This window comes from Telmatherina bonti, assembly GCF_933228915.1.
Source record: "Telmatherina bonti genome assembly, chromosome: 13".
NCBI classification, from domain to species: Eukaryota; Metazoa; Chordata; class Actinopteri; order Atheriniformes; family Telmatherinidae; genus Telmatherina; species Telmatherina bonti.
The window spans coordinates 1583895-1602887 of NC_136611.1; the positions used below are offsets into that span (position 1 = coordinate 1583895).

Sequence of the window (18993 nt, forward strand, 5' to 3'; positions counted from 1 at the left end):
TGCTGAGGCATGGCATCCCACTCTTCTTGAAGGGCAGCCCTCAGGTCATTGAGGTTCTGGGGTGCAGGGTCTCGAGCCTCTACACGACGGCTCAGCTGATCCCACAGGTTTTCAATGGGATTCAGGTCTGGAGAGAGTGCAGGCCGTTCCATTTGAGGTACACCAGTCTCCAACAGCCGTTCCCTGATGATGCGGCCTCGATGAGCAGGAGCATTGTCGTCCATGAAGATGAAATTAGGCCTGTGCTGTTCATGTAGGGGCACAATCACTGGATTAATGATGTTACTCAGGTAGTATGGGCTTGTCACTGTACCATTCACAAAGTGTAGGGCAGTTCTGTACCAAGTGGACACCCCTGCCCACACTGTAACACCGCCACCACCAAAAGCTGGCCTGGTGACAACAGTGGCTGATGCATAGCGCTCTCCCTGACGTCTCCAACATCGTTGCCGGCCATCATTTCTGCTCGGTGTGAATCGACTTTCATCAGAGAACAGCACTGAGGCCCACTGGTTCCTCGTCCAGCGTAAATGCTCCCTGGCCCATGCAAGACGATGATGCCTGTGCCTGGTGGTGTGGTCAGGTACCCGTGCAGGTCGTCTAGCACGCAGACCACGCTGATGGAAACGGTTTGGAATGGTCTGACGTGACACTTGGGTGCCTCTCACCTCTCTTAAACGTGCCTGGAGTTGAGTGGCATTCATCATCCGGTTTCTCAGGGCAGTGTTCACAATGTAGCGGTCATCAGCACGGGATGTGGCCAAAGGACGTCCACTTCTAGGCCTTTCTGTGACTCTTCCAGTCTCTCCATATCTCTGTTGCAACCTGCTGATGACACTCTGTGACACTCCAAGCTCAGTGGCCACTTCTGTCTGAGAACGTCCTGTTTGAAGCATCGCGATGGCAAGGGACTGTTGTTCCATTGTTAGGTGTCGTCTTGGTCTCATGATGTCAAAATGTGAACAGCATGATGAGGACAACTGTTTAAACACCAGCTCTAATTGAACCAGGACATTTATTGGTCAATTCAAGGATCACACACCTGCCGTGATTTTTGCCGTTAAGCTCCTTGTTAGAGAACAGCAACTTGTGCAAAATTTATTGAAGCATTTAACAGTTGGACATGTGCATTTAAAAGCTTAGAGAAGATCACATTAAGTTCACCTGTACAGGTTTGAAGGCATTTTAGGCTTGTTGTGAAATTTCACCCAAAAGCTGAATATCCCTAACTTTTTGTGAATAGTGTATATATATGTGTGTGTGTGATATATAGAAATTTCATATTCTGGAATTCTAGTGTAGTTTTCTTTACATATTAAATACTACAGTCTTGCATTTAAAATTTGTATTTAAATATATTCATTCATATTTATTTATTCTTCGTGCTTTTCTGTTGAGTGACTTGATAAGCTCTGACCAAATTTGGCCGTTTGACGTGTGCTGTGCTCCAGTCTGCAAGCAGGCTAAAACCCCTCCAGACCTCGATCAGACCTCTGAACAGTTTCTCCAAATTGTTAAACTTTGTTTTCTAAACTTTGTAATCTTTTTCACTTCAGAACAGACTTCTCATTATTGACAGACTTTTCCCACAACAAACATTAAAAATGCTTAAAGTGCACCTGAAGGCCAGGTTTAATCCAAAATCTGAACATCTTTCATGTTTCTAAAGATCTTTTAAAAACTTACCTCTCATATTGTTTATTTCTTTAAAATAATGTGTTTAGTTTATTTATTTGTTTTAACTGACTGATTTACTGTGATTATAGAAGCCAGTTTATTTGAACTGTTTTCCTCATTAGAGGGTGCTGTCTTGTTACCTGGACAGGTGATGCCTATCGGGGGAATGTGTCACTGGTTGGGCAGATGTTAGGCTGGAAAGGGATTTCGACCGCAGGGCGTGAGAACACGTAGTTTGTATTCATACATGGGTATGAAAGGAATAAAGAGTATTGAATGTGGAGTGAAGTCATCTGAGTGGAAATCGGTGACGGCGAAGTGGTGCGTCCAACCGAGTCTTGGGCCGAGCAGTATCAGTGGCTTTGTTTAGACTTGGCTCCTGCAGTGATGGAGCGGTGACTCGTCCAGGTGTACCTGCCTCTCACCTGATGGGGGAGACTCCACCCCCTCGGCCCTGAACTGGACTAAGCTGGAAAATGAATGAATGAATTCCCTTTTATTTATCTTTATTTCTTCATTATTATCAATTTATTTCATGTGAAATCGAATTTTTTTCCAGTCTTTTAAAATGCCTTTCTGATATTTGTCTGATTTGTTTCCTGTATTCATGTTTTTTTTGTATAACACTAATTTCAGGGGTTAATATTTGCCTTTTTTGTCGTGTTTCGCTCCGTTTGTCAACACTATGAATAAGAATGTGTTCTTCAGGTTAAACAAATATGAAATAATTTCTTTCTAAAAGCAGTAAATCTGTGGATGTTTGAGCTTCTGACGTCTGTTCTGTTGTGACCTTTGCTCACCGCAGGAAGTCGATGTTGATGTCAGCTTTCCCAGCGTACACCTCGGTGAAGGTGAGCGGCGTGACGTCGGTCCAGATTTTCAGAGCCTCTCGGAAGACCCTTCGCACTCTCGTCGGGTCCATCTGCTTTGGAAACCGGAAGATTCTGCAGGAAACCAGCACAGGTGGGAAAAACACACAAAGTCACAGTTACGGGATGTGGGCTAGAAGACAGACGACGGCCATGACGCGTCTCTCATCTAATATCTGCAAACATGTTTACTAACAAAACCTCACAAAGTCCTCGAGATTAAACCTCCCAGAGAGATCTTCCTCGTCCGTCATTTGCAATAAATGGTTTTACTGAAAACTCTGGGTTTGATTTTCTAAATCAATAAATTAGTAGATTTTTAACCACATAGATGAGTTAAGGGACAAGTTCAACATTTTTAAACCTTTCACATGAACTTTGTTCATGAATCTGTCTGGGTTCATGTTAATGTGTAAAACTTGGCAACCCGAGTGTTTACTCTGACACGCTTTACCCTGCAGCTACAGGCTGTAGCTTAACCTCCCCGTTGCATCCGGAGTCCAGGTAAAAACAAGCTAAGATTTCATTCACCACTGGTTAAAAACAGCCCACACCCAGATTTCTGGACTGTTGGTGGTTTTCAGGTCCCAGTCCATCACTACACCCAGATTTCTGGACTGGTTGGTGGTTTTCAGGTCCCAGTCCATCACTACACCCAGATTTCTGGACTGATTGGTGGTTTTCAGGTCCCAGTCCATCACTACATCCAGATTTCTGGACTGTTGGTGGTTTTCAGGTCCCAGTCCATCACTACACCCAGATTTCTGGACTGATTGGTGGTTTTCAGGTCCCAGTCCATCACTACATCCAGATTTCTGGACTGATTGGTGGTTTTCAGGTCCCAGTCCATCACTACATTCAGATTTCTGGACTGGTTGGTGGTTTTCAGGTCCCAGTCCATCACTACATCCAGATTTCTGGACTGATTGGTGGTTTTCAGGTCCCAGTCCATCACTACATCCAGATTTCTGGACTGGTTGGTGGTTTTCAGGTCCCAGTCCATCACTACATCCAGATTTCTGGACTGATTGGTGGTTTTCAGGTCCCAGTCCATCACTACACCCAGATTTCTGGACTGGTTGGTGGTTTTCAGGTCCCAGTCCATCACTACACCCAGATTTCTGGACTGGTTGGTGGTTTTCAGGTCCCAGTCCATCACTACACCCAGATTTCTGGACTGGTTGGTGGTTTTCAGGTCCCAGTCCATCACTACATCCAGATTTCTGGACTGGTTGGTGGTTTTCAGGTCCCAGTCCATCACTACACCCAGATTTCTGGACTGGTTGGTGGTTTTCAGGTCCCAGTCCATCACTACACCCAGATTTCTGGACTGATTGGTGGTTTTCAGGTCCCAGTCCATCACTACATCCAGATTTCTGGACTGGTTGGTGGTTTTCAGGTCCCAGTCCATCACTGCACCCAGATTTCTGGACTGATTGGTGGTTTTCAGGTCCCAGTCCATCACTACACCCAGATTTCTGGACTGGTTGGTGGTTTTCAGGTCCCAGTCCATCACTACACCCAGATTTCTGGACTGGTTGGTGGTTTTCAGGTCCCAGTCCATCACTACACCCAGATTTCTGGACTGGTTGGTGGTTTTCAGGTCCCAGTCCATCACTACATCCAGATTTCTGGACTGGTTGGTGGTTTTCAGGTCCCAGTCCATCACTACACCCAGATTTCTGGACTGGTTGGTGGTTTTCAGGTCCCAGTCCATCACTACACCCAGATTTCTGGACTGGTTGGTGGTTTTCAGGTCCCAGTCCATCACTACACCCAGATTTCTGGCGTGGCTGATGAATTTAGGTCCCAGTCAATAAATAAATCCATGATAAAATTCACATGGAGATTGTATCATGGAATTAATATCAAGTCATGGATCAGTGATGTAAGTAGATTTTTCTGAACATTCACATCCGACAGATACAGAACCGACCAATCAGAGAAGGCTGCTGACAGCTAGGGCTGGGCGACATGGCCAAAAAAATAAAATCAGATTTTTTTAAACCAAATCTGATTTCCGATTTTACTTTATTATTTTTCCTCTTACCGCAAAGAAAAAAATAGTCATAAATTACAGACTTCAAAAATTCTTTTTTTAAAAATTGCTTTTATTGCAGTCAGTCTAGGAGTTTACCTGAATTTAAAGTGCAAATAAACAAGCTATTAAACTAGATTGTAAAAAGAGATGCAGGCGCTGCCGCTGTAAACATTATAAGTAACATGTTTCCACTTAGTCCGTTTCCACTGTGAGATAGTTTCTAAGTTTTAATCATACATTTAAGAATAGGCCTCACTTCACCTGTGTAATTTTATTCTAAAATAAAAAAGAAACTAATGATTAATAAATACAAGTGCCTCCTCTTGGAACAAAAATAGTGATTCCTTTTAAAGTATTTTGACATTAAATAACCAAAACAATCTTCCACATTGGCAATGAAGTAATAAAAGTGAATGTTTCTTTATATTTAACATGTCTTATGGGAAAATGTGACGTGGGGGGTCGTGACATGGGGGGGGTCGTGACGTGGGGGGGTCGTGACGTGGGGGAGTACGTGACGTGGGGGGGTCGTGACGTGGGGGAGTACGTGACGTGGGGTGACATGATGTGGGGGACGTGGCGTGGGTGACATGACGTGGGGGAGTACGTCACGTGGGGGGATGTGACATGGGGGGTCGTGACCAGGTAATTCCCGGTAAAGATGGCGCTGTGTCGAATAAACAGCGAATTTCAGAGTTTTAGAAAAGAAAATGCGGGAGAAAAGCTTAAAAAATCCGAAGCAAATTCTCCGCAGCGAGTGGAAAACCCTAAAATAACGCTACATTTCCACTTTGCATTAACCGCAATTTTTGTAAAATCTGACGAGAAAAATGAGATTTTACGAAACGTGATGCTAATGTGCTAACCATTATTCAATGGAAACACCTGCAAATCACAACTGTTTGTTGAAACGTACAAATGTTGTTTTTGCAAAAAAATGTCACGGTAGAGGGGGCACTTGTTGTTCATTGCTAGTTGCCATGTTGTGTTTATGCATTTCTATGGACACCAGCGGGAGTCTGACGTCACTATAAGGTACGGAAGCCCAAAAGGTGACGGCGGGGCAAAACAAAAATCCCGATTTTCATAAAAATAAATCTTCATAAACAGCAAATTCAAATTAATGGATGAAATTGATTAATCTCCCAGCCCGACTGGCAGCGCCTCATTCTCCTGCAGGATATCATCTTCTCTCTATGCGGACTCCATCTTTGTTTTTGTCACTTTGCCCATTTGCTTTAGGGTCTTCCTTGTTTTTTTCAGTTTTGCATCATGTTTGGTGTGCAGAGACAAAAGCGTCCATGTTTCACCTCCAAAATACACGTCAAGTTCGTGTCATTTATTTGGAGCAGTCCTGGTGGGTCACCTTTAGGATGTTGATTTGAGTCTAAAGTAGCTGTGAAAACTGTGACATGACCGCCACATGTGGCCCACAGCAGACTTGCCAGTGTCCTAACTGAGCCATAAGTGCCCAAACTAGGCCGGATTCGACCCAAACATGTCGGGTATATGAGACTTCAATCCAAATGTTTCACAGAGATAGATTTCCTGGTTGCAGGCATGAAGCAGGAGAACGGTAAGGATGCAGAAACTGAAATGTAGCAGACTTCCTGGGCTATGCATGAACAGATTTAACTGCAATCGAGCATCTGCAGATGTAGAACCAGCTTGTTTCATGTCTGAGTGAGAAGAAAGGCCGTCGGTCCAGAACACATTCCCTTTTTGGTTTTTCAGAAAAGCGGTCAGCAGGAGGCGGCAGGGTTTATGGGAAATGTGGTCCTCATTTGGAGGAGCTAGCAATAAAAGCTCAGTAGGCATTCATCTCAATTACTGTCTCTGCTGTTTACAAAGAGCAAATCCGATAAGAAGAGAACACCAGCTGAAGTGTGACATTTTCTCAAAAATGTTTTTCTAAATCCTGCTGTGCCAAAAACAGTTTGTTCAGTCACGAGTGTTCAGACACAGAGGTGAGTACGAGCGTGCAGACTGTCTCCACAACAGGACTTTCCTCTGCCATCCTTCAGCCACTCTGGGCATTTTCTGCAAACACCCTGAAGATTAAGGCTTAAATACCGACTCTTTCAGCCCTACTGTCAGGATTTACATGAGCAAATACAAAAGATGGAATGCATGTTTAAATGCTTAGAGGAGAGTCTGCATCAGAGAGACGGATGATATGTCAGCTGGGGACCATTTTCAGTTTGCAATATGCAAAATGGTTCATGAGCTGCAAATCAACCACGACAGAAAGAAATGGCACAATTTGCTTTCATGGTGTGAGTTAAAAGGGAGTACAAAGTCCCAACATGGCTCGTTTTAAAGGTGAAATGATCTGCAGTGAGCTTACAGACAAGTTTAGGTTAAGACAATCACAGGATATTTATTTCTTTATTCTACTGTCCTGGTTGCTCTACTGTACGTGCAGAAATAGGCACTTGAGTTCCTTGTGAAATTTACTGAACTGATGCCAGACGACTTTATACACACACACACACACACACACACACACACACACACACACACACACACACACACACACACATACATGTGCACGTTTGCAGATAAAGCAATGGCAAAGCAGTCCTGACAACCTCCCGTTTGTTAAGAAACAAACATATAAACAGTATTAAATGTCCTAAAACGTTTCCAGCAACTACCTGCTATCCTCCACCTCCACCTCAGCTGCATCTTGGCTTTATTCCAGCCATAGAGGATCATTATGTTCCTGCTTTTCTCATCACTTGTTGATCTTTGGCTGCTCCTGATTGGACGTTACCGTCAGTTTAAGCTCTCTGATTGACAGGAAGTGTCTTCATCATCATGTCCAGGTGAAAATAGAGGTCTCTTAGCAACTAGTAGTAGTGATGATGATGAAGATGTGATAAATAATGGTGGATTTACCATCTAGAGTCTCTGAATAAACACTACATGTTGTGTCTGGATTGTAAACCTCCTGGACGGATAGAAACGCTGGAAAACCTCCGTAGACCAGCTGGAGGGTCACATGACCATCCCAGTTACACACTGCTGGACTGATGAGGAAACAAGCAATGGTGCTGGAGATCTAGTACAGGTTTATATGTATCATTTATATGTATTCATTTATAAGTATTCTGTCACATAAGAAACTCCTCTCCTTCTTGTGTATCCAAAAAATGCATAAAAAATATAATAAAAGCAATATTTCTAAAATGTTGACAAACTACAATTGCAATTTTCAGGTATATCCATTGAATGGTGTTTAGAACACATGGTTTTACAAGAACTGCAACTTGTACCAGGTATCCATTCAACCAGGTATTCATTCAACCAGGTATCCATGCAGCCAGGTATCCATACAACCAGGTATTCATGCAGCCAGATATCCATGCAGCCAGGTATCCATACAACCAGGTATTCATTCAACCAGATATCCATGCAGCCAGGTATCCATACAACCAGGTATTCATTCAACCAGATATCCATGCAGCCAGATATCCATGCAGCCAGGTATCCATGCAGCCAGGTATCCATGCAGCCAGGTATCCATGCAGCCAGGTATCCATGCAGCCAGGTATCCATGCAGCCAGGTATTCATTCAACCAGATATCCATGCAGCCAGATATCCATGCAGCCAGGTATCCATGCAGCCAGGTATCCATGCAGCCAGGTATCCATGCAGCCAGGTATTCATTCAACCAGATATCCATGCAGCCAGATATCCATGCAGCCAGGTATCCATGCAGCCAGGTATTCATTCAACCAGATATCCATGCAGCCAGGTATTCATTCAACCAGATATCCATACAACCAGGTATTCATTCAACCAGATATCCATGCAGCCAGATATCCATGCAGCCAGGTATCCATGCAGCCAGGTATCCATGCAGCCAGATATCCATGCAGCCAGGTATTCATTCAACCAGGTATCCATGGAGCCAGGTATTCATTCAACCAGATATCCATGCAGCCAGGTATTCATTCAACCAGGTATCCATGCAGCCAGGTATTCATTCAACCAGGTATCCATGCAGCCAGGTATCCATGCAGCCAGGTATCCATGCAGCCAGGTATCCACACAACCAGATATCCATACAGCCAGGTATCCATGCAGCCAGATATCCATGCAGCCAGGTATCCATGCAGCCAAATATCCATGCAGCCAGGTATCCATGCAGCCAGATATCCATGCAGCCAGGTATCCATGCAGCCAAATATCCATGCAGCCAGGTATCCATGCAGCCAAATATCCATGCAGCCAAATATCCATGCAGCCAGGTATCCATGCAGCCAGATATCCATGCAGCCAGGTATCCATGCAGCCAGATATCCATGCAGCCAGGTATCCATGCAGCCAAATATCCATGCAGCCAGGTATCCATGCAGCCAGGTATCCATGCAGCCAGGTATCCATGCAGCCAGATATCCATGCAGCCAGGTATCCATGCAGCCAAATATCCATGCAGCCAGGTATCCATGCAGCCAGGTATCCATGCAGCGAGGTATCCATGCAGCCAGGTATCCATGCAGCCAGGTATCCATGCAGCCAGGTATCCATGCAGCCAGATATCCATGCAGCCAGGTATCCATGCAGCCAGATATCCATGCAGCCAGGTATCCATGCAGCCAGGTATCCATGCAGCCAGGTATCCATACAACCAGGTATCCATACAACCAGGTATTCATTCAACCAGATATCCATGCAGCCAGGTATCCATGCAGCCAGGTATCCATGCAGCCAGATATCCATGCAGCCAGGTATCCATGCAGCCAGGTATCCATGCAGCCAGGTATCCATGCAACCAGGTATCCATGCAGCCAGGTATCCATGCAGCCAGATATCCATGCAGCCAGATATCCATGCAGCCAGGTATCCATGCAGCCAGATATCCATGCAGCCAGGTATCCATGCAGCCAGGTATCCATGCAGCCAGGTATCCATGCAGCCAGGTATCCATGCAGCCAGGTATCCATGCAGCCAGATATCCATGCAGCCAGGTATCCATGCAGCCAGATATCCATGCAGCCAGGTATCCATGCAGCCAGGTATCCATGCAGCCAGGTATCCATGCAGCCAGGTATCCATGCAGCCAGGTATCCATGCAGCCAGGTATCCATGCAGCCAGGTATCCATGCAGCCAGGTATCCATGCAGCCAGATATCCATGCAGCCAGGTATCCATGCAGCCAGGTATCCATGCAGCCAGGTATCCATGCAGCCAGGTATCCATGCAGCCAGGTATCCATGCAGCCAGGTATCCATGCAGCCAGATATCCATGCAGCCAGGTATCCATGCAGCCAGATATCCATGCAGCCAGGTATCCATGCAGCCAGATATCCATGCAGCCAGGTATCCATGCAGCCAGATATCCATGCAGCCAGGTATCCATGCAGCCAGATATCCATGCAGCCAGGTATCCATGCAGCCAGGTATCCATGCAGCCAGGTATCCATGCAGCCAGGTATCCATGCAGCCAGGTATCCATGCAGCCAGGTATCCATGCAGCCAGGTATCCATGCAGCCAGGTATCCATGCAGCCAGGTATCCATGCAGCCAGGTATCCATGGAGGAAGGGGGGTGGGAGTGTTGGGGACAGTAGGGCTTGGGAGGGAGGGGGATGGGGAGGGTTCTGGAGAGGGGGGATAGGAAGCAGCGGGGGGGTTGTGGGGAGGGGTTGTTGGGGGGAGGGTCTACGGACGTGTCCTTGTTCTTTGGGATCCCGCCCCTGGTATCGTGGTGGCGCCGGCCCGCGATGGTTTTGCTCTGGGTGGGTGGGGCCCGCTGGGTCTTGGCCGGGGCTCTGCCGGGGGGAACAGGTGGTCCTGGGGCCTGTGGGCTGCCGGCTCTCGGTGCGGCCCGCCGGGCTGGCGTGCCGTCGCCCTGTGCTACCCGGTGCCCCTGCCTCGTGGCGCCTGCCTGGAGGCTTCCACTGCTCTGGGCTCGGGGGACGGAGGCTCTCTCTGCTTTGCCTGCCCGGGCTCTGTGCGCGGTGGGCTTGCCGGGCCCTGGGGGCCTTGGCTTCCTCCCCTACACCTCGGGTCGTGGTCGTGTTCCCCTACAAGCACTCAGCTGATCTTTGATTGCATGATCACAGGTTGAACACTCACACGTGCACGCCCACAAAGCGCTCATCTTCTATCTGCTTCCTGCTAACTGTTGCTGATGACTCTCTGTAGGTATGTTTAATAACGGTTGGTATTGTAATTGTTATTTTATTCATTCATTTACTTTTTTTACTTTTATTTTTCATTTTTTTGTCTGTTTTTGAATATTGTCACTATCCTACTGATGTCTTCTTGTATTTTTTCACTACTTTATATTGTTTTGCAAATACTGTAACTTTAGCAGCTTAGACACGCCTTTCTTTTCTCTCTCTTTTTTCCTCCTTTCATTTCCTCTTTTTTTCCTCTTTCCCTGCCAGGTCCAGCTCGGCCATATCAAGACTGACGATGATTGCAAAATGATAAAAGGAAAATAAATAAATAAATAAAATAAAATAATTATCATAATAATAAAAATATTCAGATAATCAAGGGCAGCTATTTACATGAGATGTCTCCCTTGACAGAGAAAATCTGTCTGGCAAAAATACGGCACGCAGATTGTTGTTCTGTCTGCTGAGATGCTGGACAGGACAGGTTAAAAAAAAAATAAATAAAAGAACCAGATCTCGTATACAGGCGGCTGAAATGAGTTTCCTCCGCAGGGTGGCCGGGCTCTCCCTTAGAGATAGGGTGAGGAGCTCGGTCATCTGGGAGGAGATCAGAGTAGAGCCGCTGCTCCTCCGCATCGAGAGGAACCAGTTGAGGTGGCTCGGGCATCTGGTCAGGATGCCTCCTGGACCTCCCTGGTGAGGTGTTCCAGGCACGTCCCTCTGGGAGGAGACCCCGGGGAAGACCCAGGACACGCTGGAGGGATTATATCTCTCGGCTGGCCTGGGAACGCCTCGGGATCCCCCCCGCAGAGTTGGCAAATGTGGCTGGGGAGAGGGAAGTCTGGGCTTCCCTGCTTAGGCTGCTGCCCCCGCGACCCGACCCCGGATAAGCAGCACGAAGATGGATGATGTATTATTTTGATTGTATTTTTTTTAAAATCACATTTCCATCAGTTTTTTATCCAAGCCCCTCATTTTATGTTTAATAAAAACTTAATTTAGTAGATTTTGTGTGTATAAGCCAGATTTAAGCTTTGAAATGTGTTTTTATAGGACTACTGGCTGTCTTGTAAGTGCAGTTTCACATACATGTAATGTATTAAAATCCTTTTGATTACTTTGTCATATATCTGACATGATTTTAGCTGTGAAACTGCAACTTGCTCTAGTAACTGATACTAATTAAACAAATGCAGGTTAATGTTAGAATGGGCCCCCAGATCAGTTTAAACTGGAAAAGTTGGGCCCTCACGTGAAAAGGGCTGCAAATCCCTGTTTGATGCGATTAGTAAACAACCAGGTTATGGTTTTTCATCTTTTAGTCTATAGTTTGATTTATTTGTGTCTGAAGGAGATCTGTATGAGATGAAGTGAAATTGGTTAAAGCTTTGAACACTGTTGTGAAAACAGAAAAAGAGAAGCTGGTGAACAAAGTCGAGGCGAAAGAGGCAGACGGCAGCTGAATCCAGCCACAATGAATGACAGACTTAAAGTAATGAATGATAAGGAAGCAGATAGAGCATTTAGAAACTAATGTCTTGGACTCATAATTCTTAAAAAGAGAAGCTGGTTTTCTTTCATGTGAGGCCGTGGCACCACGGAGCGTCTGGCAGTCGTCTGCCTCTGTCTGCACCTCCCGGGGTCCTTTCATTGCACTCTTTAACCCAACAGCATATCAAGACAGATGGAGAGAAAGCAAGGGTGGGAAGGCAGCAAGATTGTAATAGCACCAACGGCCGCAGACTAATTAGATTCTTCTGTATCGGCTCACTAAAGGGGACACCTGAGTGATGTGGCAAACCATGGCAACCCACAAAAGTCCCTCCCTGGTTTTTAAAATAGCTCAAATGTCAGAACTGAATGAAGTGAGGATGGCAATCAGGACATTTATCTGCTTTTGTCTATAATCACAGACTGATCTAAATTTATGGACCCAGTTCTACTGGACAGTTAAGCCCTGCAAGGTTTCTACTGGTTAACACTAGAAAGTGCTGGACATGACCGGAGTAGATCTAATTACAATCACTGTCTACCTTCATTTTCCAGGTCAGATAACCTTTTCCCCACAGAATTGCCTTAAATCTTAGTGTAATGATTAAACAAGCTGAAAACATTCGTCAAAGATTTTGCTCCACATTGGCAGAAAGCATCCCACTGTTGCTGCACCATCATGAGAATCTCCTGTTCCACCTCATCATGATGAGAATCTCCTGTTCCACCTCATCATGATGAGAATCTCCCGTTCCACCTCATCACTATGAGAATCTCCCGTTCCACCACATCATGATGAGAATCTCCCGTTCCACCTCATCACTATGAGAATCTCCCGTTCCACCTCATCACCATGAGAATCTCCTGTTCCACCTCATCACCATGAGAATCTCCCGTTCCACCTCATCACCATGAGAATCTCCTGTTCCACCTCATCATGATGAGAATCTCCCGTTCCACCTCATCACCATGAGAATCTCCCGTTCCACCACATCATGATGAGAATCTCCCGTTCCACCTCATCACTATGAGAATCTCCCGTTCCACCACATCATGATGAGAATCTCCCGTTCCACCTCATCACCATGAGAATCTCCTGTTCCACCTCATCATGATGAGAATCTCCCATTCCACCTCATCATGATGAGAATCTCCCGTTCCACCACATCATGATGAGAATCTCCCGTTCCACCTCATCACCATGAGAATCTCCCGTTCCACCACATCACCATGAGAATCTCCCGTTCCACCTCATCACCATGAGAATCTCCCATTCCACCTCATCATGATGAGAATCTCCCATTCCACCTCATCATGATGAGAATCTCCCGTTCCACCACATCACGATGAGAATCTCCCGTTCCACCTCATCACCATGAGAATCTCCCGTTCCACCTCATCACCATGAGAATCTCCCGTTCCACCTCATCACCATGAGAATCTCCTGTTCCACCTCATCACCATGAGAATCTCCCGTTTCACCTCATCACCATGAGAATCTCCTGTTCCACCTCATCACCATGAGAATCTCCCATTCCACCTCATCATGATGAGAATCTCCCGTTCCACCTCATCACCATGAGAATCTCCCGTTCCACCTCATCATGATGAGAATCTCCCGTTCCACCTCATCATGATGAGAATCTCCCGTTCCACCTCATCACCATGAGAATCTCCCGTTCCACCTCATCACCATGAGATTCTCCCGTTCCACCTCATCACCATGAGAATCTCCCGTTCCACCTCATCACCATGAGATTCTCCCGTTCCACCTCATCACCATGAGAATCTCCCGTTCCACCTCATCACCATGAGAATCTCCCGTTCCATCTCATCATGATGAGAATCTCCCGTTCCACCTCATCATGATGAGAATCTCCCGTTCCACCTCATCACCATGAGAATCTCCCGTTCCACCTCATCACCATGAGAATCTCCCGTTCCACCTCATCACGATGAGAATCTCCCGTTCCACCACATCATGATGAGAATCTCCCGTTCCACCACATCATGATGAGAATCTCCCGTTCCACCTCATCACCATGAGATTCTCCCGTTCCACCTCATCACCATGAGATTCTCCCGTTCCACCACATCATGATGAGAATCTCCCGTTCCACCTCATCACCATGAGATTCTCCCGTTCCACCTCATCACCATGAGATTCTCCCGTTCCACCTCATCACCATGAGAATCTCCCGTTCGACCTCATCATGATGAGAATCTCCCGTTCCACCTCATCACCATGAGATTCTCCCGTTCGACCTCATCATGATGAGAATCTCCCGTTCCACCTCATCACCATGAGATTCTCCCGTTCCACCTCATCACCATGAGAATCTCCCGTTCCACCTCATCACCATGAGATTCTCCCGTTCCACCTCATCACCATGAGATTCTCCCGTTCCACCTCATCACCATGAGATTCTCCCGTTCCACCTCATCACCATGAGATTCTCCCGTTCCACCTCATCACCATGAGATTCTCCCGTTCCACCTCATCACCATGAGATTCTCCCGTTCCACCTCATCACCATGAGAATCTCCCGTTCCACCTCATCACCATGAGATTCTCCCGTTCCACCTCATCACCATGAGATTCTCCCGTTCCACCTCATCACCATGAGAATCTCCCGTTCCACCTCATCACCATGAGATTCTCCCGTTCCACCTCATCACCATGAGATTCTCCCGTTCCACCACATCACGATGAGAATCTCCCGTTCCACCTCATCACCATGAGATTCTCCCGTTCCACCTCATCACCATGAGAATCTCCCGTTCCACCTCATCACCATGAGAATCTCCCGTTCCACCTCATCATGATGAGAATCTCCCGTTCCACCTCATCATGATGAGAATCTCCCGTTCCACCACATCATCATGAGAATCTCCCGTTCCACCTCATCACCATGAGAATCTCCCGTTCCATCTCATCACCATGAGATTCTCCCGTTCCACCTCATCACCATGAGAATCTCCCGTTCCACCTCATCACCATGAGATTCTCCCGTTCCACCTCATCACCATGAGATTCTCCCGTTCCACCTCATCACCATGAGATTCTCCCGTTCCACCTCATCACCATGAGATTCTCCCGTTCCACCTCATCACCATGAGAATCTCCCGTTCCACCACATCATGATGAGAATCTCCCGTTCCACCTCATCACCATGAGAATCTCCCGTTCCATCTCATCATAATCAGAATCTCCCGTTCCACCTCACCATGAGATTCTCCCGTTCCACCTCATCACCATGAGATTCTCCCGTTCCATCTCATCATGATGAGAATCTCCCGTTCCATCTCATCATAATGAGAATCTCCCGTTCCATCTCATCATGATGAGAATCTCCCGTTCCATCTCATCATGATGAGAATCTCCCGTTCCATCTCATCACAATGAGAATCTCCCGTTCCACCTCATCACCATGAGAATCTCCCGTTCCACCTCATCACCATGAGATTCTCCCGTTCCACCTCATCACCATGAGATTCTCCCGTTCCACCTCATCACCATGAGAATCTCCCGTTCCACCTCATCACCATGAGAATCTCCCGTTCCATCTCATCATGATGAGAATCTCCCGTTCCACCTCATCACCATGAGAATCTCCCGTTCCATGTCATCATAATGAGAATCTCCCGTTCCATGTCATCATAATGAGAATCTCCCGTTCCATCTCATCATGATGAGAATCTCCCGTTCCACCTCGTCACCATGAGAATCTCCCGTTCCACCTCGTCACCATGAGAATCTCCCGTTCCACCTCATCACCATGAGAATCTCCCGTTCCACCTCATCACCATGAGAATCTCCCGTTCCACCTCATCACCATGAGAATCTCCCGTTCCATCTCATCACAATGAGAATCTCCCGTTCCATCTCATCATAATGAGAATCTCCCGTTCCATCTCATCATAATGAGAATCTCCCGTTCCATCTCATCATGATGAGAATCTCCCGTTCCATCTCATCATGATGAGAATCTCCCGTTCCATCTCATCATGATGAGAATCTCCCGTTCCATCTCATCATAATGAGAATCTCCCGTTCCATCTCATCATAATGAGAATCTCCCGTTCCATCTCATCATAATGAGAATCTCCCGTTCCATCTCATCATAATGAGAATCTCCCGTTCCATCTCATCATAATGAGAATCTCCCGTTCCATCTCATCATAATGAGAATCTCCCGTTCCACCTCATCACCATGAGATTCTCCCGTTCCACCTCATCACCATGAGAATCTCCCGTTCCATCTCATCATGATGAGAATCTCCCGTTCCACCACATCATGATGAGAATCTCCCGTTCCACCTCATCACCATGAGAATCTCCCGTTCCACCTCATCACCATGAGAATCTCCCGTTCCACCTCATCACCATGAGAATCTCCCGTTCCACCTCATCACCATGAGAATCTCCCGTTCCACCTCATCACCATGAGAATCTCCCGTTCCATCTCATCATAATGAGAATCTCCCGTTCCATCTCATCATAATGAGAATCTCCCGTTCCATCTCATCATAATGAGAATCTCCCGTTCCATCTCATCATAATGAGAATCTCCCGTTCCATCTCATCATAATGAGAATCTCCCGTTCCATCTCATCATAATGAGAATCTCCCGTTCCATCTCATCATAATGAGAATCTCCCGTTCCACCTCATCACCATGAGAATCTCCCGTTCCACCTCATCACCATGAGAATCTCCCGTTCCATCTCATCATGATGAGAATCTCCCGTTCCACCACATCATGATGAGAATCTCCCGTTCCACCTCATCACCATGAGAATCTCCCGTTCCACCTCATCACCATGAGATTCTCCCGTTCCACCTCATCACCATGAGAATCTCCCGTTCCACCTCATCACCATGAGAATCTCCCGTTCCATCTCATCATGATGAGAATCTCCCGTTCCACCTCATCACCATGAGAATCTCCCGTTCTACCTCATCACCATGAGAATCTCCCGTTCCACCTCATCACCATGAGATTCTCCCGTTCCACCTCATCACCATGAGAATCTCCCGTTCCACCTCATCACCATGAGAATCTCCCGTTCCATCTCATCATAATCAGAATCTCCCGTTCCACCTCATCACCATGAGATTCTCCCGTTCCACCTCATCACCATGAGAATCTCCCGTTCCACCTCATCACCATGAGAATCTCCCGTTCCATCTCATCATGATGAGAATCTCCCGTTCCATCTCATCATAATGAGAATCTCCCGTTCCACCTCATCACCATGAGAATCTCCCGTTCCACCTCATCACCATGAGATTCTCCCGTTCCACCTCATCACCATGAGATTCTCCCGTTCCACCTCATCACCATGAGATTCTCCCGTTCCACCTCATCACCATGAGATTCTCCCGTTCCACCTCATCACCATGAGAATCTCCCGTTCCACCTCATCACCATGAGAATCTCCCGTTCCATCTCATCATGATGAGAATCTCCCGTTCCACCTCATCACCATGAGAATCTCCCGTTCCATCTCATCATAATGAGAATCTCCCGTTCCATCTCATCATAATGAGAATCTCCCGTTCCATCTCATCATGATGAGAATCTCCCGTTCTACCTCATCACCATGAGAATCTCCCGTTCCACCTCATCACCATGAGAATCTCCCGTTCCACCTCATCACCATGAGAATCTCCCGTTCCACCTCATCACCATGAGAATCTCCCGTTCCATCTCATCATAATGAGAATCTCCCGTTCCATCTCATCATAATGAGAATCTCCCGTTCCATCTCATCATAATGAGAATCTCCCGTTCCATCTCATCATGATGAGAATCTCCCGTTCCATCTCATCATGATGAGAATCTCCCGTTCCATCTCATCATAATGAGAATCTCCCGTTCCATCTCATCATAATGAGAATCTCCCGTTCCATCTCATCATAATGAGAATCTCCCGTTCCATCTCATCATAATGAGAATCTCCCGTTCCATCTCATCATAATGAGAATCTCCCGTTCCACCTCATCACCATGAGAATCTCCCGTTCCACCTCATCACCATGAGAATCTCCCGTTCCATCTCATCATAATGAGAATCTCCCGTTCCATCTCATCATAATGAGAATCTCCCGTTCCATCTCATCATAATGAGAATCTCCCGTTCCATCTCATCATGATGAGAATCTCCCGTTCCATCTCATCATGATGAGAATCTCCCGTTCCATCTCATCATAATGAGAATCTCCCGTTCCATCTCATCATAATGAGAATCTCCCGTTCCATCTCATCATAATGAGAATCTCCCGTTCCATCTCATCATAATGAGAATCTCCCGTTCCATCTCATCATAATGAGAATCTCCCGTTCCACCTCATCACCATGAGAATCTCCCGTTCCACCTCATCACCATGAGATTCTCCCGTTCCACCTCATCACCATGAGAATCTCCCGTTCCACCTCATCACCATGAGAATCTCCCGTTCCATCTCATCATGATGAGAATCTCCCGTTCCATCTCATCATAATGAGAATCTCCCGTTCCACCTCATCACCATGAGAATCTCCCGTTCCACCTCATCACCATGAGATTCTCCCGTTCCACCTCATCACCATGAGATTCTCCCGTTCCACCTCATCACCATGAGATTCTCCCGTTCCACCTCATCACCATGAGATTCTCCCGTTCCACCTCATCACCATGAGAATCTCCCGTTCCACCTCATCACCATGAGAATCTCCCGTTCCATCTCATCATGATGAGAATCTCCCGTTCCACCTCATCACCATGAGAATCTCCCGT

General features: G+C 46.5%; 1 protein-coding gene across 1 annotated transcript in view; it reads right to left on the bottom strand.

Annotated features, from left to right (window-relative positions):
• The window catches only part of LOC306764129 (stromelysin-3-like), a gene marked incomplete at both ends in the record, with an annotated part of 109163 nt that overhangs the window by 17617 nt on the left and 72553 nt on the right, over positions 1-18993 (bottom strand). Inside the window, one exon of the mRNA XM_079251170.1 lies at positions 2478-2621. Coding sequence (XP_079107296.1) covers positions 2478-2621 — 144 coding nt within the window. The remainder of the gene's footprint in view (positions 1-2477; positions 2622-18993) is intronic.